This window comes from Dendrobates tinctorius, unplaced genomic scaffold (genome assembly GCF_039654945.1).
Source record: "Dendrobates tinctorius isolate UK_male_01 unplaced genomic scaffold, ASM3965494v1 ptg000046l, whole genome shotgun sequence".
Lineage (NCBI taxonomy): Eukaryota > Metazoa > Chordata > Amphibia > Anura > Dendrobatidae > Dendrobates > Dendrobates tinctorius.
In genome coordinates this window covers 2,358,958-2,384,070 of record NW_027361714.1, presented here as the reverse complement: position 1 = coordinate 2,384,070, position 25,113 = coordinate 2,358,958, and the positions used below count along the sequence as shown (strand labels likewise).

The 25,113-nt window shown below is 44.9% G+C and overlaps 1 protein-coding gene across 6 annotated transcripts in view; it reads left to right on the top strand.

Moving 5' to 3' along the window:
• SASH1 (SAM and SH3 domain containing 1) overlaps nt 1–25,113 on the top strand; it is a 222,841-nt gene that overhangs the window by 165,875 nt on the left and 31,853 nt on the right. For all 6 annotated transcript variants that reach the window (XM_073575658.1, XM_073575657.1, XM_073575662.1 and 3 more), the window contains 5 exons: nt 4,364–4,499; nt 14,165–14,334; nt 14,638–14,847; nt 16,211–16,361; nt 24,455–24,568. In XM_073575658.1, coding sequence (XP_073431759.1) covers nt 4,364–4,499; nt 14,165–14,334; nt 14,638–14,847; nt 16,211–16,361; nt 24,455–24,568 — 781 coding nt within the window. The remainder of the gene's footprint in view (nt 1–4,363; nt 4,500–14,164; nt 14,335–14,637; nt 14,848–16,210; nt 16,362–24,454; nt 24,569–25,113) is intronic.

The window sequence follows — 25,113 nt, the reverse complement described above, 5'->3', positions numbered from 1 at the left end:
TTTATCCAAAAATATGGCTGGAAAATCCATAATATTTCCGTTCCATGTGAATATAACCTAAGATGGGGCAGAGGACAGTGTACCAGAACAGCCATTGTGCTAGAAGAAAAAAGTGTTTTTGCTGCTCATAGAAACAAATAAGATAATCTCCTTTTATGTGCAAACCTGCTGTACACAGATAATAGTACAGAAATGAAGATTCTGCTAATTTTTGAGCATACCATACACAATTCACTTTTTTCCTCCAAACGCAATGAACAAATGCACATTTGAATGATGTTATGTTCCCGAAGATTAATGGAAAAGCAGCGGCATTTACATACAGAATAATAGACACTCTATAATCCCTTTCTGCAGCACATATTCAAAGTCATGTGTAAGAAAAGCAATCTGCAAGGCTAGAGCCATAGACTACACTGGTATATGCTGCCCCCTAGCTGTGCGGAGCTGTATGACAAGCAGGCTCTCGTACAAGAACACTTTGTAAAAGCATAGCATTTATAAACCTTGGCCCCTCCGGTCAAAGCTCTGTGTCAGAGAAGAATAGTCGTATTGCATAATGAACCACACAGTTTCATTTTCTAAATCATTTACTAACGCCATAAAAAGATATGCTGGTACATATAACTCCCACATATATCTTAATATGAAATCCATCTTATCAATGGAAAAGTGCGTTACACAAGATAGACAAGGAATATGATATTAGGAAGTCCCAAATGGATTAATCACATATGAAATGACAAAATCTGGGTCGCTGTAGGCTGCTATTCTTCTTCCTTCTTTTTTTCTTATTTCTTCCTCCTATTTCCTCCTTCTTCCTGCATCTTATTTTTCCACATTCTTCCTCTTCCTCCCTGCTCCCTCTTTCTTCTTCCTTTATCTATTTTATCCTTCATCTTCCTCCTTCTTTTTCTTTCTTTTTATTTTTTCTCCTTCTCCTTCATTCTTCCCTTATCTTCTATTTCTTACTTCTTCCTGCATCTTATTTTTCTACCTTATTCCTCTTCCTCCCTGCCCCTCTTTCGTCTTCCTTTATCTTTTTCATCCTTCGTCTTCCTCCTTTTTCTTTTTTCTTATTTTTTCTCTTTCTTCTTCCTTTATCTTCTGTTTCCTCCTTCTTCCTCATCTTCTTTTCGTCCTTTTTCCTCCTTCGTTTTCATCTTTCTTTTTCTTCTCTTTACTCCTTCTTCCTCCATCTTATTTTTCCACATTCTTCCTCCCTGCCCCCTCTTTCTTCTTCCTTTATCTTTTTCATCCTTCGTCTTCCTCCTTCTTTTTCTTTCTTATTATTTTTTCTCCTTCGTTCTTCCTTTATCTTCTGATTCTTCCTTCTTCCTCCATCTTATTTTTCCACATTCTTCCTCTTCTTCCCTGCCCCCTCTTTCTTCTTCCTTTATCTTTTTCATCCTTCTCTTGGTTTCTTATTATTTTTTCTCTTTCTTCTTCATTCTTCCTTTATCTTCTGATTCCTACTTCTTCCTCCATCTTCTTTTCGTCCTTCTTTTTCCTCCTCCATTTTCATCTTTCTTTTTCTTCTCTTTACTCCTTCTTTCCCCCTTCTTCTCTCTTCCTCCTTAGTCCTTCTTCTGCCTTTGTTCTCCTTCCACAGTTCCGACTACATCTAATCGAATACCTCATCTCTATCCCTAACCTCTCACCATGCAGAAAAAGAGTTAGAATTGCTGGTGACTGACTTTCCATGGCTATAATTATTAGAGCATTGTGTGGCCGATATCATGACAAATAATTGTTCGGCTAGTCATATCAGTATTTTAAACATTTGAACAGAAAATCCCCTTTGAAACACCATTGGCGTCACTTATCCATGATAGACAGATGAGCGCCAGCTACCCCAAGCTGACAACACTTTACGCCTCTGATCCCACAGATATGTCCCTTTGAGACGTCTAGATTGAATGCCAGTTGTTGGCACTTTCTGCTGTATTGAAGGGCAACCTTTGAAGCTAGTATACTTGTGCACTCCTTAATAAAATGTCAGCTTCTGTATATATTAGCGACTCCTCATCCTTGGTGCCCTAAACGCTACTGCCCTCGTACTAGAAAAGATGTGGTCTTTAGATGACATGGTTCACATTTAGCACCAGAGCCCGCAAACTTCAAGCTTTTGTTTTTGAGTGTCCCCCCCCCCACTTCATGAATGACAGGTAAAGGGTGTAGAGATCTGATTGCGTTGATGTCACCAACCCACAATTTTTCTACAAGAATATTGTATATTGTACAGAATGATGTTGGTTCATGGTCGATAAGGAATGCATTGCTTCAGCCATGAACTGTGAGTGACGTGTAGCCATTGTCCTGCAGTGTTACAACATATAAAGGATTTCCATTGACTCTGCAAACCAACAGACTTCAGCTAAAAAGCAGTAAGAGCTAGAAAGCCTTGCCAGCTCTGGTGCCCCATGGTCGTCTGACACACACAGCAGACAAAGGGGTTATTGTGGTTCAGAGATCACGTTGTGCCTCTATTCCAGCTACTGGAGACATTAAGTACATGTGCTGCTGGTCTTGCAAAATGCAAATTATAGCTTTCATTTGACTACTTTTATGACTAGTCGTAGGTTCTGTGTACTTGGCCTGTCTGAACTTTTGCCGTCATTGGAAAGAAAAGTTGCTGCCTCTACACACAGTAATTTTCCGTCGTTTGGTACAGTTTACACTGACATGCTGACTTTCGATTGGTTGTTGTGATTGTTCAGTATATGGTCATTTGGATAGGTCAGCCTAGAAATTTAAGGGGAGCCTGTCAGCTCCGAAAATACTATTTACCTGCAGATATAGTGGTGTTTTGCAGGTGAATAGGGTTTAAATCCTGATTTACTAGAAGCACAGATACAGGGAGAAAATGAAGTTATATTCTCCCTGCAGCTCCTTGCTTCATGTCATTGGGGCGGGCACAGCATGCTGTCACTCAAGGTGCAGGGGTGTGATTATGCCATGCACACTCTGTAGTGAGCAGTGACTGTAACCACACACTGAGCCTTCCCATGACTGGTGAGTGGCTGCAGGGAAAATAGAACTTTATTTTCTCTCTGTAGCCACTGTGCCAGTAAACTTGCTAAATAAAAGGTTTATACACTATTTTCCTGCAGATTACCACTATATCCACAGGTAAATAGCATTTTTGGAAGGGACAGGTTTGATTTAAATGAAGGTTTATAAAGCATAAATATAAATCTACGCATACTAACTGGTACTGATAGCTCATCTTCAAGCTCTGCAATATGCTGCTATGTCCTAAAGCTACATATAGAGCCTAATAGAAGTGAACCCAGAAGCAATTAATATTCCTGATGCCTTTAGGACATCCCATATTCCTATATTTACAACACATGATTCATAGGTGATAGATGAATTCAGGATGTAAGATTTTGGCCCAAGTTTTGACGTAAAATTTGAAGCAAGCACATATGTATGTGGCATTCACACTTCTGCATAATTTTGGCCATGTACAGAGGTTAAAAGTAAATTGTTACTTGAGAGTGGATTGAGACTGCAGACAACAAGGGGTGTGAATCCAGGAGGTTTTGAACTTTAGAGTCCACTGAGATCTTTTTCTTACAGTGTATCTGGTTTGTGAACAAATAGATATGAAAGATGGATCTTTATATGTAATAAAATGCATAGCTCCAAAGTGTCATTTTTATTTGTTTCTTAAACGGAATCTGTCAGCAGTTTTTGCTATGTAGTCTGAAAGCATTATGGGGCAGAGACACTGATTCAAGTGATATTTCACTTACTAGGCTGTGTGTTGCTGTTTCAATAAAACAAGTGTTTTATCAGCAGATTATCTTCACAGTACTAGGTGTCTTGTGCCTCCTAGTCAACTTTTTCTGTGTTTTTTCTGTGTATACCCAATAGTGATTAGCATTTTTTTGTCAATATACAATGTATACACACAGAAAGCAGCCAGTCAGTCGTGTGGGCGGGGTTATACAGAGCTAATCATTCTGAGCTCTACTAGATCTGCAGCAGAGAAAACTGATTGTATTACCAGTAAATTAAGTGATATATTGCTGGAATCGGGGTATCTGTCCCTACATCATGCTGCTGTCAAATTACATAGCAAAATCTGCTGACGGATCCCCTCTAAATATTTTACATTTGGTGTTGGGTGTGTTACTCTATATAGCTGATGCATCATATTTAAACCAATATTCATTAGGAGAGGTGGCAGTTTTTGTGCTAGTGCTTTTTCTCTTTACTAGTGCTAATAAAAGTTAGCTGCTAAAGTTTCATGTGATCATCCCAATTTTTCATTATGCACAAATGGTATCCTTGATTTTTATATTTAATCGTTGAATTATATATATTTATCTACATGTCAAAATGTATTTTTCAGGACTCCAGCATAGATGGGATACCTGGTTCCCCTGAATCTCCTCTGCCCCCTACAAGCACACTTGAGAAACCAAAACTGAAAGCAGGGGGCTCAGTGGAAAGTCTTAGAAGCTCCCTGAGTGGTCAGAGCTCCATGAGTAAGTTTGTCATATTGATTAGGTGGAGAGGATGTCAACAGAAAGACAATGTTCTTGTGTTCTTGCCGAGTTTTTTTGTATATACAGTATGTATGTGTATATATAGTTGTGGCCAGAAGTATTGACACCCCTGCAATTCTGTCAGATAATACTCAGTTTCTTCCTGAAAATGATTGCAAACACAAATTCTTTGGTATTATTATCTTCAGTTAATTTGTCTTAAATGATAAAACACAAAAGAAAATGAAGCAAAAAGCAAAACATTGATCATTTCACACAAAACTCCAAAAATGGGCCAGACAAAAGTATTGGCACCCTCAGCCTAATACTTGGTTGCACAACCTTTAGCCAAAATAACTGCGACCAACCGCTTCCGGTAACCATCAATGAGTTTCTTACAATGCTCTGCTGGAATTTTAGACCATTTGTAACGTCCGTCTGCGGTTCTGGGCTGCAGCCAGACAACACCCCGAGAAACACTGATACCCTTTACCCCTATACAGGGATCTGGATTTACAGCAGAGCCCAGGAGGAGCTGTCTGAATGTGAACAGTGACCAGAGCAGGACGGTCGTCAGAGAGGAATAAAAACGGGACCAAAAGCGTAGTCGGGAATCAGAGTCTTAACCGAGCGGACAGCAGAAGTACAAGAAACGGCAGACAATAGCAGAGTCAAATTCAGGCCAAGGTCAGAGTCAAAAACCAGGAGGGCAGCAGAGGTACAGAATCGTTAGGCAGTAGCAGAGTCAGAATATCCAGGCCAAAGTCAAAAACCGGGAGAATAGCAGAAGTACAAAATCGTCAGGCAATAGAGGGGTCAGGAATCCAGGCCAAGGTCAGCGTCAGTAATCAGGAGAAATGCAAGGTACAAAAACAGCAGGCAACAGAGTAGTCAGAAGTTCAGGCTGAGGTCGGAGTTAACGATAGGCAATCACAAGTAACACGTAGGGGAACCAAGAATATATCCGGCGGCTTGCAAGCCCAGTCCCAAGGTATTTGAGGGATCAGGTCGTCCCTCACAGGCTCCCGGGCTGGTGATGTCATCAGGACCGCCCCCAGGACCAGACCTGATGATGATGCACCAGCCCCATCATGACTGACAGAGGAGCGGAGTCTGCGTCCAGTAGACGCCTGCGCAGAAGCCCTTTCATTGTTGCCGCCCTCACTCGGGCGCGAGCCACGGCGCCTCCTAGTGGTTGAGGGCGGAACAGCAGGCCCCGAGATCGACGACGACATGTCAGTCCGGCGTCTCCTGGTGGCCGAGGCCTGGACAGCAGGCCCCGAGCCCGAGGGCGGCGTGACAGTCCATCGCCTCCTAGTGGCTGAGGGCGGAACAGCGGGCCCCGAGTCTGACGGCGACGTGACAGTACCCCCCTCTCCAGGAGGGGCCTCCGGACCCTCAAAACCCGGTTTGTCAGGGTGAAGGAGATGAAATCTCCTAATTAATGCCTTGGCATGGATGTTCCTTGCGGGGACCCAGGACCTCTCCTCCGGGCCGTAGCCCTTCCAGTGTATAAGATACTGTATGGAGTCTCTCACAAGGCGGGAGTCAAGGATACCCTGGACTTCATACTCCAAGGACCCTCCGACCGAAACAGGAGGAGGAGGGGACTGGACAGGGTGAATTGGGGAGCGATACAGTTTGAGGAGAGACTTGTGGAACACGTTAGGTAATTTAAATGACTGCGGAAGTTTCAAACGGAAGGCTACCGGATTAACCACTTCTATAATTTCATATGGGCCGATAAATCTGGGACCCAGTTTGGCAGACGGTACTTTCAGTTTGATGTTTTTAGTCGAAAGCCAAACCTTGTCCCCAACCCCCAAGTGTGGCCCCTTGGACCGTCATTTGTTTGCAGCTGAAGCCTGTCTAACTTGAGCCCCTTTCAAATTCGTATTTACTTCAGACCATATTGTTTTCAAGCGATGTATGTTTTTCTCTACCCCAGGGAGCTCCGACATCCTAGCCGAGAACGACCCAAAGCGCGGATGCAATCCAAGGTTACAAAAAAAAGGGGTAGTTTTAATGGAGTCCTGGTAGCGATTATTTAAGGCAAACTCAGCCAATGGCAGATGTTCTACCCAGTCGGACTGGTGTCCTGACACGTAACAACGGAGGTATTGCTCCAGAGCTTGATTAGCACGTTCGGTTTGCCCATTTGTTTCGGGGTGGTAGGCCGAGGAGAAGGATAACTCAACACCGATGCGTTTACAGAACGCCCTCCAGAATTTTGAGACGAACTGGGTACCTCTGTCGGACACAATATTTGACGGAACACCATGAAGACGTACAATGTGCACAAGGAACAATTTGCTCAAGGTTTCGGAGTTAGGTAAGCCAGACAGGGGAATAAAATGGCACTGTTTGCTGAACCTGTCTACCACCACCCAGATACATGTTTTCCCATCTGAGGTCGGCAGGTCTGTGATGAAGTCCATGGAGATGTGGGTCCATGGACTCTCAGGGGTGGGCAAGGACTGAAGCCAGCCAGCAGGGCGATTATGGGTGGATTTGGCGCAGGCACAGACTTCACATGCTGAAACATAGTTCTTACAGTCCTTGACCACCGTCGGCCACCAAAAGTTCCTAGTTACCAACCTGGTGGTATTGTTGAGCCCAGGATGACCTGCCAGAACAGAGTCATGTGACTCTTTAAGAACTTGAAGGCGAAAGGAATTCGGAACAAACAATTTTTTGGGGGGTGTAGTGTCAGGAGCTCGTTCTGGAGACCTACGGATCTCCTCCAGAAGGTCCAAGGAAACTGCCGACACGACGATCCCATTGGCTAATATCGGAACGGGTTCACAGTCTTTGGCTTGTGTGGGGCAAAAACTGCGAGAGAGGGCATCGGCCCTCACATTTTTCGTGCCAGGGCGAAAGGTGATTAAAAAATCGAACCTTGAAAAGAACAAGGCCCACCTGGCCTGCCTGGAATTCAGTCTTTTAGCTGACTCCAGGTAGGTCAGGTTTTTGTGGTCTGTAATGACGGTGACCTTGTGTTTGGCGCCTTCGAGAAAGTGACGCCATTCCTCGAAGGCCCATTTGATTGCTAGTAATTCCCGATTCCCAATATCATAGTTCTTCTCTGTGGCAGAGAACTTTCGGGAAAAAAAAGCACATGGGCGCAGCTGAGTGAGGGCTGCAGTGCCTTGCGATAGCACTGCTCCCACTCCGACTTCGGAGGCATCCACCTCCACAATAAATGGGCGGTCTAAGTCAGGTTGTACTAAAACCGGGTTGGCCACAAAGCATTCTTTTAACGTAGAAAATGCTTGAATGGCCTCGGGATTCCAGTTGGTCACGTCCGCCCCCTTTCGGGTTAGATCCGTGAGTGGCTTGGCAATCTCAGAAAAACTCCTGATAAACTTAAGGTAGTAATTGGCAAATCCCAAAAATCGCTGCAATGCTTTCAGCGATTTGGGTTGCACCCACTCCTTAATAGGTTGGATCTTGGCAGGATCCATGCGGAACCCCCTGCCTGAGACCATGTACCCCAAAAATTGTACCTCCTCAGCGAAAAAAACACATTTCTCCAACTTAGCAAACAAGGAGTTCTCCTGTAGTCTCTGCAGTACTGAACGGACGTGTTGAGCATGTGTCACAGGGTCAGTGGAGTAAATCAAAATATCATCCAAGTACACAACGACATACACACCACAGATGTCCCTGAAAATATCGTTAACAAAGTGCTGAAACACTGCAGGAGCATTGCTGAGTCCGAAAGGCATTACTAGGTACTCAAAGTGACCAAGAGGTGTATTAAACGCTGTCTTCCACTCATCGCCGTCTCTTATGTGGATTAGATTGTATGCCCCCCGGAGGTCAAGTTTAGTAAACCAACGGGCTCCAATTAGCTGATTAAAAAGATCAGGGATGAGTGGAAGCGGGTACTGGTTCTTTATAGTGATTGCGTTTAATTCCCGGTAGTCAATGCAGGGTCTGAGACCACCATCTTTCTTCTCTACAAAGAAGAACCCAGCTCCAACTGGTGAAATAGATGGTCTAATGAACCCCTTTCTTAAGCTATCCGCTATGTACTCATTCATGGCCTGACGCTCTGGACCAGAGAGATTAAATATTCTCCCTTTTGGAAGACGGGCATCTGGAATTAGGTTTATAGGACAATCATACTCTCTGTGGGGCGGTAGTTTCTCAGACTCTATAACGGAAAAGACATCTCCATAATCCCTGAGAGCAAACGGTATGAAGGGGTGTTTTTTTAGCTTGGTTTGATTTACTGCTACAGACATGCAATTATCCTGGCATTGCGAACTCCAGCGCACCACATCACCCAGGTGCCAGTCAATGACAGGGTTATGTTGACGTAGCCACGGCATTCCCAAAATGACTGCAGAAGATAGATTGTCCAACACAAAAAAGGAAATAAGCTCAGTATGTAGTGCTTCTACTGACATAGTCATCTTAGCAGTAACAAATTTAACCCCCTCCTGAATAATGGATGTGCCATTAATAGCCGTGGTTTTAATTGGAATATTAAGTTTTAGTAATGGTACACCCAGATCCCTAGCAGTCATAGAATCCATAAAATTGCCTTCAGACCCACTATCCACATACGCATTTAAACAGAGAGTTTTCTGACCAAATAAAACTGAGATAGGTAATAAAACTTTCGCCGCATCTGCGGGCAATACCTGAGCCTCTGGACAACCATAGCCAGAGTGGTTGCCCAGAGGGCGACGTCCCAGGAGCATGGATCTCTGACGTATAGCTCTCTCCCTGAAGATTCCAGACTGCAGCATGCTTGTGCAGGAGAATGAGAGTGATCTTCCAAGCAGTGCAGTGCAACAGGTGTTCAGGCCAACAATCAGCTCAGTCAGGAGAAAGAAAAAAAAAAGTTCAGGGAAACTGCTTTTATATATGTTAGGAGTAGAGTTGAGCGATACCGTCCGATACTTCAAAGTATCGGATCGGAATGGATCGGCCGATCTTTAAAAAAAGTATCGGTATCGCCGATTCCGATACCGGAAGTCCCATTCAAGTCTATGGGACTTCCGGTATCGGAATAAGAAAAACCCTGTTTTTGCCTTGTACAGCCTCTCTGGGGTCTGTACGGGCCTTTCGGGGGGCTGTGCCGGCCTGCCAGGGGGTCTGTGCAGGCTCCGGTGGTCTGTGCCGGCCTGCCGGGGGGCTGTGCCGGCCTGCCGGTGGTCTGTGCCGGCCTGCCGGGGGGCTGTGCAGGCTCCGGTGGGCTGTGCCGGCCTGCCGGGGGGCTGTGCCGGCCTGCCGGTGGTCTGTGCAGGCTCCGGGGGGCTGTGCCGGCCTGCGCCGGCCTGCCGGTGGTCTGTGCAGGCTTCGGGGGTCTGTGCAGGCATCGTCCGATGGGACTACAAGTCCCATCAGGCGATGCCTGCTACCATGACAGTGATTGACACATTAGCCAATGATGGGACAGTAGTAGTCCCATCATCCGGCTAATGTGTTGAATGGGAATTTCCCACACAGCAATGGCATAAAGTGAGACTAGGGACTTTTTTTTTTTTAAGTGGCGGAGGAATACAGTGCGGAAGGATACCTACCTCCCGTCATTGGATTCCTGCAGCCCGTAGAGAACGGCAGCAACAGCTGATGCTGCAGTTCTCTACCCAAGATCGTCGTGGGACACACTCGTGGACTGCTTCGGATCGTGGGTGAGTATTTTTGTGGTTTGTTATGTTAATATTTATTCCGGAAAAGACAATGGCTTCGGGGAACAATGTGACAAGTATTGGTAAGTATGTTACTCTATGTTATATGTACTGTATGTCTATGTATGTATTGTATGAATGTATTGTATGTATGTAGTATATATGTGGTATGTATGTAGCATGTAGTATGTATGTAGTATGTATGTAGCATGCATGTAGCATGCAGTATGTATGTAGCATGCATGTAGTATATATGTAGTATGTATGTGGTATGTATGTAGCATGTAGTATGCATGTAGCATGCATGTAGTATGTATGTAGTATGTATGTAGCATGCATGTAGTATATATGTAGTATGTATGTAGCATGTAGCATGTATGTAGCATGCATGTAGTATGTATGTAATATGTATGTAGCATGCATGTAGTATATATGTAGTATGTATGTAGCATGTAGTATGTATGTAGCATGCATGTAGTATATATGTAGTATGTATGTAGCATGTAGTATGTATGTAGCATGCATGTAGTATATATGTAGTATGTATGTAGCATGTAGTATGTATGTAGTATGTATGTGGTATGTATGTGGTATGTATGTAGCATGCAGTATGTATGTAGCATGTATGTAGTATATATGTAGTATGTATGTAGCATGTAGTATGTATGTAGCATGTAGTATGTATGTAGCATGCATGTAGTATATATGTAGTATGTATGTAGCATGTAGTATGTATGTAGCATGCATGTAGTATATATGTAGTATGTATGTAGCATGTAGTATGTATGTAGCATGTAGTATGTATGTAGCATGCATGTAGTATGTATGTAGTATTTATTTTTTTTTTTTTTATTTATTTTTTTTTTTAACATTTAACACATTAGCCGGATGATGGGACTACTACTGTCCCATCATTGGCTAATGTGTCAATCACTGTCATGGTAGCAGGCATCGCCAGATGGGACTTGTAGTCCCATCGGACGATGCTTGCACAGACCCCCGGACATCAGCACAGCCCCCCGGCAGGCCGGCACAGCCCCCCGGCAGGCCGGTACAGACCCCCACAGGGTGCACAGACCACCGGCAGGCCGGCACAGCCCCCCGGCAGGCCGGTACAGACCCCCACAGGGTGCACAGACCACCGGCAGGCCGGCACAGCCCCCCGGCAGGCCGGTACAGACCCCGGGCAGTCCACACAGCCCCCCGGCAGGCCGGCAGAGACCCCCGGAAGGCCCGAAATGACTGCGCATCATGATGCGCACACACCGCGCATCATGATGACGTCAGGCTGTCAATCAACTTTGAACTTCCGATTCCGATGCCGAATTCCGATATTGAAAAAATATCGGAAGTCGGTATCGGAATTCCGATACAGCAAGTATCGGCCGATACCCGATACTTGCGGTATAGGAATGCTCAACACTAGTTAGGAGTATACACAAAAAGCAGTTTTATTTTGTTGGGCCGGATATAATGTAACGTCCGTCTGCGGTTCTGGGCTGCAGCCAGACAACATCCCGAGAAACACTGATACCCTTTACCCCTATACAGGGATCTGGATTTACAGCAGAGCCCAGGAGGAGCTGTCTGAATGTGAACAGTGACCAGAGCAGGACGGTCGTCAGAGAGGAATAAAAACGGGACCAAAAGCGTAGTCGGGAATCAGAGTCTTAACCGAGCGGACAGCAGAAGTACAAGAAACGGCAGACAATAGCAGAGTCAAATTCAGGCCAAGGTCAGAGTCAAAAACCAGGAGGGCAGCAGAGGTACAGAATCGTTAGGCAGTAGCAGAGTCAGAATATCCAGGCCAAAGTCAAAAACCGGGAGAATAGCAGAAGTACAAAATCGTCAGGCAATAGAGGGGTCAGGAATCCAGGCCAAGGTCAGCGTCAGTAATCAGGAGAAATGCAAGGTACAAAAACAGCAGGCAACAGAGTAGTCAGAAGTTCAGGCTGAGGTCGGAGTTAACGATAGGCAATCACAAGTAACACGTAGGGGAACCAAGAATATATCCGGCGGCTTGCAAGCCCAGTCCCAAGGTATTTGAGGGATCAGGTCGTCCCTCACAGGCTCCCGGGCTGGTGATGTCATCAGGACCGCCCCCAGGACCAGACCTGATGATGATGCACCAGCCCCATCATGACTGACAGAGGAGCGGAGTCTGCGTCCAGTAGACGCCTGCGCAGAAGCCCTTTCATTGTTGCCGCCCTCACTCGGGCGCGAGCCACGGCGCCTCCTAGTGGTTGAGGGCGGAACAGCAGGCCCCGAGATCGACAACGACATGTCAGTCCGGCGTCTCCTGGTGGCCGAGGCCTGGACAGCAGGCCCCGAGCCCGAGGGCGGCGTGACAGTCCGTCGCCTCCTAGTGGCTGAGGGCGGAACAGCGGGCCCCGAGTCTGACGGCGACGTGACACCATTCTTCTTTGGCAAACTGCTCCAGGTCCCTGATATGTGAAGGGTGCCTTCTCCAAACTACCATTTTTAGATCTCTCCACAGGTGTTCTATGGGATTCAGGTCTGGACTCATTGCTGGCCACCTTAGAAGTCTCCAGTGCTTTCTCTCAAACCATTTTCTAGTGCTTTTTGAAGTGTGTTTTTGGTCATTGTCCTGCTGGAAGACCCATGACCTCTGAGGGAGACCCAGCTTTCTCACACTGGGCCCTACATTATGCTGCAAAATTTGTTGGTAGTGTTCTGACTTCATAATGCCATGCACACGGTCAAGCAGTCCAGTGCCAGAGGCAGCAAAGCAACCCCAAAACATCAGGGAACCTCCGCCATGTTTGACTGTAGGGACCGTGTTCTTTTCTTTGAATGCCTCTTTTTTTCTCCTGTAAATTCTATGTTGATTCCTTTGCCCAAAAAGCTCTACTTTTGTCTCATCTGACCAGAGAACATTCTTCCAAAACGTTTTAGGCTTTTTCAGGTAAGTTTTCGCAAACTCCAGCCTGGCTTTTTTATGTCTCTGGGTAAGAAGTGGGGTCTTCCTGGGTCTCCTACCATACAGTCCCTTTTCATTCAGACGCCGACGGATAGTACGGGTTGACACTGTTGTACCCTTGGACTGCAGGGAAGCTTGAACTTGTTTGGATGTTAGTCGAGGTTCTTTATCCAACATCCGCACAATCTTGCGTTGAAATCTCTTGTCAATTTTTCTTTTCTGTCCACATCTAGGGAGGTTAGCCACAGTGCCATGGGCTTTAAACTTCTTAATGACACTGCACACGGTAGACACAGGAACATTCAGGTCTTTGGAGATGGACTTGTAGCCTTGCGATTGCTCATGCTTCCTCACAATTTGGTTTCTCAAGTCCTCAGACAGTTCTTTGGTCTTCTTTCTTTTCTCCATGCTCCATGTGGTACACACAAGGACACAGGACAGAGGTTGAGTCAACTTTAATCCATGTCAACTGGCTGCAAGTGTGATTTAGTTATTGCCAACACCTGTTAGGTGCCACAGGTAAGTTATAGGTGCTGTTAATTACACAAATTAGAGAAGCATCACATGATTTTTCGAACAGTGTCAATACTTTTGTCCACCCTCTTTTTTATGTTTGGTGTGGAATTATATCCAATTTGGCTTTAGGACAATTCTTTGTGTTTTTTCATTTAAGACAAATGAAATGAAGATAATAATACCAAAGAATTTGTGTTTGCAATCATTTTCAGGAAGAAACTGAGTATTATCTGACAGAATTGCAGGGGTGTCAATACTTTTGACCACAACTGTGTGTGTGTGTATGTGTATGTGTATATATATATATATATATATATATATATATATATATATATATATATATATATATATATATAATACATATGTCTGCCTAATTTTTGTCTGCTGTGATGTCACATGCTTGCCATTTCTTTTTAGTAGCCTAAGTTCCTATTTTATGGACCTGCATAATATTCTCATGACCCTTCCTAACTAGGGATCTGTAGCGCTGTTACAGTGCAGAGAGGCATTCGCACAGATCTGCCTAACCAGGGCTTCTGACTGTGCTTCATCTGTTCTCTTAGGTGGCCAAACTGTAAGCACAACAGACTCCTCTGCAAGCAACAGGGAGAGTGTCAAGTCTGAAGACGGTGATGATGAAGAGCTGCCATATCGCGGTCCGTTCTGCGGCCGAGCCAGGGTGCACACTGACTTCACCCCCAGCCCCTACGACTCCGATTCTCTCAAACTGAAGGTTTGTGGGCACATTCCCGTTTTAATCCTCAGACCAATGTAAACTGGAAAGTGTTAAAACACAAGTCCGATCACAATGAAATCTAGCATTTACTATGTTAGTGATGCAGTAGATTGTCGTAGGGCTGTTTCTAAACACTTGGAAGATATTAAGCTTTTTTTTTTTTTTAGAAGTAGACAATTCAATGAGAGATTCCTAGTTAATAAAGCAAGAGATGTTGCTCAACACTTCTTAGGGAATGGAGATCTCATGTGAAGTGTTTCATTACATTCTTTACTGGAGTTATTACTTTCTTTCCTACAGAAAGGAGACATCATTGAAATTATAAGCAAGCCTCCAATGGGCACATGGATGGGCCTTTTAAACAATAAAGTTGGCACGTTCAAGTTCATTTATGTGGACGTAATTAATGAAGTTGAAGAAAAGCCTAAGCGTCCAACAAGAAGACGTCGCAAGGGAAGACCACCAAAGCCCAAGTCTGTAGAGGAGCTCCTGGATCGCATTAATCTTAAGGTTTGTTTTCCTTTAATCAGTTTAGGAACTTTTGTAGCTAAAAGAACCAATAAACCCCCTACGTTATATTTAGAGATGAGTAAACAAATTCGAGTGGAATTGACTTCCACTCAAATTTTACAAAATCCACCTTGGCAAACATGCAGATTTGCTTTCGCACTGGCCTCCATTTTCCTGAATTGTAAAGGGCCATCAAAAACACTTGTATTACAATAGCCTGTCCGGACCTTGTTGCATCTTCATATTACCGCTGGCGCTGACATCACATGTGCCATGAAGTTATGCACTGAACCATACCAAGCCTTCAGCGAGAGCGGTGGGAATAAGAATATGCTATGAGAATCGGATGGGGTACAATGAAGAGTGGAATGGACAGAGATGTGGTCAGTAAGGTGAGTATAATTATTTCTTATTTTTCACTAATGATATTTATTATGTCCTGGGGTCGGGAGAGACATTCAATTCACAAAGAATATCCTTTATGCCAATAGAATTTCCTGGGAAAATCTACATGATCTGGCAAATTTTGCCAGATTCTCTCATCTCTAGAAATGACGTGTAATATTAGGCTACATAGATCCAATTTTTCAGCTTTGGTGAAACTTCTGCCCCAACCTTCTATTAAACCCCTTCAGAACTGGACGTTCATGTTACTGTGTATGAACCCAAGCCTCATGTGTATATGTCTGGCTATGGCAATATGAAGCAAGGTTTTTAATTTAGAGTTTTACAGCAAAGAGGCAATTAGAAAATAAATGTGATATTTCTTTTACTACATGGAAATCGGGAGCCAAACTTAATAGAGGTTATAGGTATAAAATAAGATTTATCCAATAACGGCTTCACCTCTGTAATAAAACCACCAAGCATGAAATCAGTAGCCTATATTACAAAGTGTATTTAATGGACTGACTGAGCAGCCGGGCTTACAATATGATTACTTATTATGATTCTCGCATGCGGGCTGTACCGGATATTCTCAGCATACGAGCTTGACGTGGTCACTGCCGACAATAACTCACATTGCTGACAAATATACCGCACTGTAAGATAACTTTCAAGAGGATAGAAGACTCAATAACAGTCATTAGGTGACTACTGGTAATATGGTAATCATGGAAGGTTTCACAAAATTACATATACCTCTAAGCATTAGAAGTGTTCTCGGTGACATTACATTAGGCTCAGCTTTTCAACAAGCTTCCCTTTAAGAACCAATCCGAAATATGGCTTTCTGGGCCTGATATTTATGCCTGTATGTTGTTTTTTTAATATCTCTCAATGTTCTGGATAACACATCTCTCGTTACCGAGTAATGCTGCCTTACAGTATCTTACGATATGTTTTCCTTTAATGTTTGCAGGAGCACATGCCCACCTTTCTTTTCAATGGCTATGAAGATTTAGACACTTTTAAACTTCTAGAGGAGGAAGATTTGGATGAACTGAACATACAAAATCCAGAACACAAAGCAGTCCTACTGACGGCTATTGAACTCTTACAGGAATATGACAGTAAGACTTTTTGATTTAGTTTAAAAAAAATGGGGCATATTTATCAAGCTAAATGCACCAAAAGTCTGGTGTAATTTGCACAAAAAAACTGTATAAACACCTTTCGTACATTGTCTGACAAGGTGGCGTGACCTCCCTGAAAAGGGATGTGGTCTTGCTGGGAGAGGGCGTGGCATAATTTGCAACACCTGAGCAAAATTTTGGCGCAAATTTTTGGCACAAAGTAAGCCAACTAAGAGGTGGTATGATCTGATACTGGTCTTAAGATGAGCCAAACAGTGATGAATTTGGCGTTATCTTGTTGAAGTTTACACTACTAATTAGACAGCGTGGATAATTATGCCCTAACATTTCCATTGATGATGAACTGAATATTGACTATGAGAATGCTGTATTTTAGAAAAGCAAAATGTGAGAAACACAGAATAAATATGCATTCTGTCGGAGTGTAGTGAATGTAGGACACCTGTGGTTGGGCTGTCAGTCGGACACCGCACCGCTATAATACACTGGGGCATTGTTATAAATACTGTCTTGATTTTTATTGCAAATCTAGGCTTTACTGTCTCTGAACGCGCTGGATTTATCACAGCGCTTCATGCTGGGTGATACATTTGAGGCATCTTTATACCGCCTGATATAAGCTTACTTCACCCGTTAGTTGCTTTTATTTGTGCTAGAAATTTGTGCCAAGGTTTCAGCACATTTTTTGATAGACGTCTGGAAGTAAAATGGAGTCTATGACGCTGTCCGTGCAGAGCAAAGTAAAAGCAACTATATTTATTTCTGGTCGTTTGAAACCAAAATACATTTTTGATCCAGTAACTGAGTTTGAAGAAGATTCAGGTACTGGATCGAATCCGTGTTTATCCACATCCTGCTTTTTGGATTTGAAACCCTGTTTTTTATTTTGGTTTTAAACTACCTGAAATAAATCTAGTGGTTTATCATTTATTTCGCACCCATTTGGTGTTCCGCAAGGAGCAGCAGCAGTCCAATAATGCTATGCCATCTTTTTTTTTTTTTTAATTCGTTTATTAAACCATAAACAAGACAAACAACATACACACTTTTAGATATGATGATAAGCATTGCATAAAGCACATACACTTTCCACAGTATTGATATAAAACAAAATGCATATGTCAGTTTACACATGGAATAAAATGTAGTGTCAGGTAAACCATGCAAGCTTTTATATTACTATTCGATCAATAGTCTTTTTTACTTCCTAAACCAAACTATAACTACCAGTTCGCAGCCTAGTTCTACATAATCAGCTAATTATTATGTGATGTCTCCCTCCTACAAGGTAAGATGAGAGGAATTCCACCTCTCCCAGATCTTTTCAAATTTGTTCGGGCACCCTCTATTTCGATACAGCGTACGCTCATATGGAATAACCGCATTCACCAACTCAATCCAAGTCCTGAGGGAGGGACATGAGCTCCCCATCCAACGCAGTGGCAGAACCTTTCATGCCATAAATAACGTTTCCCATAAAAAAATCCCAATATAATGACCCCAAGATTCATCATCCCACACCCCAAACAGGCAAACCAGCGGCTCAAGGGGAACAGGAGCTTGTACCAGGGAAGTTAATGACGTCACCTCCTTCCAATATTGTGCAAGTCTGCATCCAATGAGTGACATCTCAAGCATTCCGATGATTGGAATCTGCCCATCCTGAATAGTCGGGTCGGGGTCAGATATGATTGATTTATAATATATAATTGTGTCATTCTGTTATTGATAGACGGAGACACCCCGATCGGAGATTCCAGAATTTCTCCCCATTCCTCTCCTTGTGCATCGGGGATGAGCCTCTCCCACTTCCCTTTAACTGAGTTTGTGGCGGATTCCGCCCCTACCGATAGCATATATGTGTACAAAGTGGAGATGAGACCCTGGGGACCTTGCGATTTAAGGATGCCTATTAAGGGCAGAGATGATATAGCTTTGTTTACCCCCATATTTCTCATATGTGATTGAAAGGCCGACCTCAATTGTAGATAACGGAAAAATTGGGATCTTGGGACGTTACATTTGACCTGTAATTGTTCAAAAGACACCAAGGTTCCATGATCATGCAAATCGCTTACCGAGGAAACATTGTGCTGAGTCCAGATCTCGGCAGACGGGTGTTCAAGCAATGCCGGAAAATAACCATTATTCCACAGGGGCATTTCAGCCACTATGTCTCCAAATCCAATCACTCTCTTAATCTGCCTCCACACTGATCGTGCCAGGCGAAGCAGAGGCAGCAAACGGGGGACATTTATTTTTTTCAATTCTAAGAAGCCCAGTGGACAGCTAACTCGTGCGGCGTGGAGCAAGTGGCTTTCAGAGTTAGGGAGGTGATCATCAGGCATCCAGTTGCATATGGCTTTGGCCTGTCCAGAAAGATAATATAGAAAAAAGTCTGGTAACGCTGCCCCACCTTCGTTTTTTGGTCTTTGCAGAGTGGACAGCCTGAGCTTGGGCCTAGCTTTTCCCCATATAAAGGATGTAATTTGAGAGTTCAAATTTGCAAAGAAGGATCGGGGTACTACCACGGCACTGTGCTGAAGAGAGTAGCGGAACTTAGGAAGCAGTATCATTTTGATTAAATTAATACGTCCGGCTACAGAAAGCGGGAGTTTACTCCAAATTAGAAATTTAGCTTTAACCATTTCCAACAATGGGTAAATGTTGAGCCGCAAATCCAACAAACTGCTTTGAGATATGTGAATACCTAGATATTTGAAACTGGGTACAATAGGTAATGAGGAGAGGGCCTCCAGTCGTGGCATCGGGGCATGGGAGAGGGGCATCAGGGCAGACTTTTCCAAATTTATATATAAGCCGGAATATTTACTGAATTTATTGATAGTGGCTATTACCCGTGCCAATGTGTCCTCCGCTCTACCCATAAAAATCACCATGTCATCAGCGTATAAGCCTATGGTGTCTACTCGACCCGCTATTTCTATACCTTCAATATTAGGGGAAGATCTTATACGAATAGCCAATGCCTCGATCGCCAGGGCAAAAAGGGCTGGAGAAAGGGGACAACCCTGATGGGTTCCCCTATGTAATGAAAAGGACTCAGATATAGAACTATTTACAATGACACTAGCCTTAGGTTTAATTTATAATGTACTAACCCATTTTAGAAACCTGTCGCCAAACCCATATTTCTGTTAACATGCACATAGGAAGGTCCACTCAAGGGAGTCGAAAGCCTTGGCCGCATCCAGCGATGCCAATGCCCATTGATTATCTGGTACCAGGGAGCTATATTGGACCACCGACTGGACTCGTCTATTATTAATAGAAGTGCTTTTACCAGGCATGAAGCCAGTTTGATCAGGATGTATAAGTTCTAATATAATCGAATTCAACCTGGTAGCCAAAATTTTCATAAAAATCTTATAGTCCACATTCACTAATGATATGGGGCGATAAGATCCACAGTCTAATGGGTCCTTCCCCTCTTTTTTAAGTACTATTATGTTAGCTTCTTAGAAGGACTCTGGTATAGACCCTCCCTCCCAAATCCCTTGGAACACCATCAACAACAGTGGCGCTAATATCTCCCGGTATTTCCTATATAATTCAGTGGGAAATCCATCAGGTCCAGGGGCCTTCCCAGACACCATGCCCGTTATGGCATTCTCTATCTCCTCCAGAGTAAATTTAGCATCCATAAAGGTCCGCTGGGAAGGGCTTAGACTGGGAAATGTGATGTCCGACAGGTATTCCAAACACCCCTGACTATCATCATCACTTCTAGAGTTGTACAGTGATCTATAATAGTTATGGAAGCAGCTCAGTATCTCTTCAGTTGAAGACACCAGAGTACCATCTAAGCTACGGATCTGTAAGATTGTGTTAGTAGTGTTGTGCTGACGTACCAAATAGGCCAAGAATTTACTTGCCTGGTTCCCCAGCTCAAAATAAGATTGACGGGCAAAAAATAATTTACGTTTGGACCTGGTGTCTGTGTTGAGTATATAATCTTTGAGCAGCCAGCCACTCCACCCTGTTGCCACTAGTCTGATCAGATATGTAGGTGGCCTCCGAGTCTCTCAATCGCTGCTCCACCTCATCATCCTCCCTCGATGTCACCCGTTTTATGTAAGAGATCGTAGAGGATAAGCAGCCCCTCAAGTATGCCATAAGGGCATCCCAAAATAAGTTAACATTCCGGGGTTCAGGGTGGGATGAAATGAAGGAATGTAATTGATCGATCGTTCTATCGGGTGATTCTATCAACTTTAGCCAAAAGGGGTTTAATTTCCATGCCGTCTTGTTGCTCAGTTGTCCGTATTTAAGTTTAAGAACAACATGGCTATGATCTGAAATCCCCCTACTGCCATGTTCTATACTATCTACCCACATTATTAGACCACTGGATCCAAATATGTATCGTATTTTTCGCTTTGTAAGACTCACTTTTTTCCCCCAAATTTGAGGGGAAAATAGGGGTGCGTCTTACAATGCAAACATACATTTTTTGGGCTGCCGCTGCGGGTGTCCGTTACTTGCCGCCACCGTGCTGGGTCCTCCGGGTGCTGCTGCCGCCGCCGCGCTGGGTCCCTCAGGTGCTGCTGCTGCCGCCGCCGCGCTGTGTCCCCCGGTGCCTGCCGCCACCACCGAGCTCTGTCCCGTGCTGCGTGGGGGCTCTGCCGTTCCATCCATGCCTGCGCGGTGGCTTGCTTCCTGGAAAATGGCCGCCGCGCAAGCGCAGATGGAGATCTCGGCACTGAAATCTCGGGAGATGAGACAGAGCCCGGTGGCGGCGGCAGGCACCGGGGGACACAGAGCGGCGGCAGCAGCACCCGAGGGACCCAGTGCGGCGGCGGCAGCAGCAGCACCCGAGGGACCCAGCACGGCGGCAGCACCCGGAGGACCCAGCGCGGTGGCGGCAGCACCAGGGGACAGAGTGGGCGACAGCACCCAGGGGACAGAGTGGGCGACAGCACCCAGGGGACAGAGTGGGCGACAGCACCCTGGGGACAGAGTGGGCGACAGCAACCCGGGGACAGACCGGTAAGCAATAAGACGCCTGGATTATAAGAAGCACCACCATTTTATTAAAAAACGTTTTTTCCTATTTTTCTCCTCAAAATTTGGGGTGCGTCTTATAATCCGAAGCGTCTTATAAAGCGAAAAATACGGTAATCTATACGTGACAAGGAGCGCTTGGTGGATGAATGGCAAGTATATTCCCTCTTCTCGGGATGTCGCATTCTCCATAGATCCAGCCATCCACTGCCCTCCATGAACTGTGATAGTTGGGATATAACCTGTGGGAGAGATTCCCCCTGCCCTTCATCACTCAATCTCAGCCTGTCAAGATGATTATTCATGACCTGGTTGAAATCCCCCATGCATATGACATCTGCGTCTGGATAGTTCAGGGCGAAACCCATTGCCTTCTGGAGAATAGACATATTGGCTGGAGGGGGATTGTAAGTACATAGAATAACATATTGTCTGGAATTAATAAGTGCATGCACAAATACAAAACGTCCCTCAGGATCCCTTCGGGCCTCCCTGGCCTCCCATCTAACGTCCTTATGTATCAATAGCGAGAACCCCCTTGAATAACTGGTATGAAATGAGTGGATATACCATTGTACCCACGGTTTCTGCACACACCGAGCAGTATCCCTGGTCAGGTGCGTCTCCACCAAGGCCACAATGTGCGGACAGCATTGCCTGATCTGCGAAAATACCTTGATTTTCTTTCGGGGGGTCTTAATGCCCCTCACATTCCAGGTCATACATATTATTTCAGACCCCATTTTTTGTCTATCTGAATATGGTGTATGCTAGTACCCGAGCAGAGATTGGAAACATCACACAAAAGACAGGGTTGCCACTGACTGCGACTACTACCTAAAAAAACTATTAAAACTGAGACTATTAAAAGGAAAAAACAAAACATTAGTCTAGTAATATAGGAGCAGAGTCCCACGCCCCTATTGAGAAAAGAATAAGGGGATACCATCACTGAACTCAGAGTCCGGTATTGTTGTTGAACTGGATACCCGCCGATGAAGCCCCAACTTGGCCTCTAATTGAAGGATTCAAATTGGCAGCGAGTACATTAGGATTCCTTTGCAGGGGATCCCCCATGGGACCACAGCCACTCAGTCGCCTCCGCTGGATCCGTAAAAATCATAGATGAGCCCCCGTGTACAACCCGGAGCCGGGCCGGGTAGATCATGGAATACACGATGTTCCGCTCTCTGAGCCGCCTCTTAAGTTCGATGAATTGTGCCCGCTGCTTCTGAAGTTCCATGGAAAAATCCGTGAAAATGGATATCACAGCATTATCAAATTTGATGGGGCTTTTTTGCCGTGCAAGATGCAGAATGGTGTCTCTGTCTTTACAGTTGAGGAGACGTGCCAAGAAGGGTCTAGGTGGGGCTCCTGGAGGAAGGGGTTTTGTAGGGACCCTATGTGCTCTTTCGACGGCGAATACTGGAGAAAATTCATCCCCCAGAGAGGCCTTAAGCCAGCCTTCCAAAAATTGCTCAGGATGTTGACCCTCTGAACGCTCCGGAAGTCCAATGACACGGATGTTATTTCGACGCATCCTGTTCTCCATATCGTCCGCTTTTTTCTTCCTGGCGTTCATAGAGCCTACCACCTTTGTCAACTTGACCTCCATAGGTGCGATGGTGTCTTCTACCTGGGATACTCTCGTCTCCACTTCCGTAATGCGTCCCCGCATAGCTTGCATGTCCTGTCGGAGTCGCCCCACCTCAGTGTACACGTCTTCTATCTTCTCCGTCAGAGAAGTTCTAGTTAAGGAGATGGCTTGCATTACCTGTTCAGACGCCTGCTTGAGGGTCAGTTCTTCCTGCACATTCTCCTCCTCGCCCCCAGGGGGACGGCTTTTTCGCTGAGCTTGTGAAGGGTTATTTTTGGGAACCCGTACACCTTCAGAGGGGTCGGGTCTGGCATATTCTTTTAATTTTTCTGCTGCTGTTGATCCTTTAGATCGACTCATAATCAGTGACAGTGCAGCGCAACAGAACAACCAGAGGTGCAGGCTCTGGGGACTTTCCCCCAATTATATGCACAACAGGGCTTGTAAAAAGAGATATATCTCAGAAGCAGCTCCTATGTAGGGGGAGTCACATGAATCAGGAAGGGCAGTGTCTGGTGCTGCAGCAGCAAGGTTTGTCACAGCCAGGGGGGGATAGAGATCACAGCCCTGCAGAGACAGCAGCAGTGGGGGGGTACAGAAGTCCCCACAGAAGTGGCGCCAGCGGCACAATGAATCTATTAATGAAAGGGAGGAACGCAGGGCCCAATTTTTCAGGGCACTCACCGCGAGTCCCTTGTGTCCTCAGGATGTGAGTCACCGTCCGGTAGCACTGTGGCAATGGAAGCTGGACACCACAGCTCTTACTGATGGAGCGCACGTCTTAAGATGGCTGCCGCCTCGTGCAGGCCCTGCCGCCCGCTCCGGCCCCCCCGGCTTTCAGCTCACCAGAGCTACCTCACGTCTCCCAGCGGGGTCCACCGGGGTCCCTGGCATCCAGATGTCACGAATGCTGACTGGTGTGTTGCAACTATGAGGCCACAGACACAGGATGGAAGCAGGATTTTCAGGAGCTCTCTGTGTGCTTCCTTCTTCCTCGGCTACATAGCCACGCCCCCAATGCTATGCCATCTTGCCTAGCTCACAAGCACCTTTAATTCATTTGATTAACCCTAATAACCCATACAATAGACTAAGATCAGCGTCCCAATTTGTCTGATCTATTCATAGTGTTATCTTTGGCACATAATGTCACATTTCAGTCTGTGACTTCTTTCCAGCTAAGCCACAAGCTACTTGTCAGACAAGAATTGGAGCACATATAGAATAATAAATCTGCCCCTCTAGCCTGAAAACTGATATGTGAGCTCACATAATATTACACACCAAAAGAAACTGAACCCATGACCGTACAGACACTAGTAATGGTGCTCGCACATTTACACATGTGAATATCATACATAGTGTGAGTGGATTGACCTTCTTGATGCTGCCATTAAACCTTTCCATATGCCTCCATCTTAACTGCTATTACTTCCTATTTCCCCAGGTAACAGTGATCAGTCCGGATCTCAGGAAAAGCTACTCACAGAGGGAGAAAATCGAAGTGGATGTTCCCCCCGGGACTCTGGCTGCTATGAGAGCAGTGAAAACATAGAGCATGGTAATGGCACGAAGTAGACAATGGCCGACATCTCGCTGCCCCTCATTGCACACGGTATACTGGCCAGCATGCGTAGGCATCCATAGGCCAGCTGTGGAGACAGTATTTGCACAGTTGGCCAGTATGCACATTACTGAACCCTGTGAACCTGTCGGTGCATTTTGGAATGGCTCATGCCTCCCTTAACAATGATCACCCATGCTTGGCTTCACATTTCCTCTGCAGCCTGTGTGCTATCACTGACATTCTCCGCCTGCATCATTCTCATTTGCATTACTATCTTTAACGTCACACTAATCAGGAGAACAGACTCCATTAACGCTTGCAAACCAGTCCTGTGGACCTTGGTTGGCTACAGGATGACTTAACATTGCTGTGTAACTTACCTAACTGGTTGTTTTCATCATGCTAATCTACCTTCTAACATTGTGGACCAATTGGTATGAAGATAGGCAGTTTGTCAAAAATTACTAAAAAATCAGATATACTAAATATAAAACTATCTCCATATCTTAGAATCTAGAGCACCTCCATTACTATTCTCA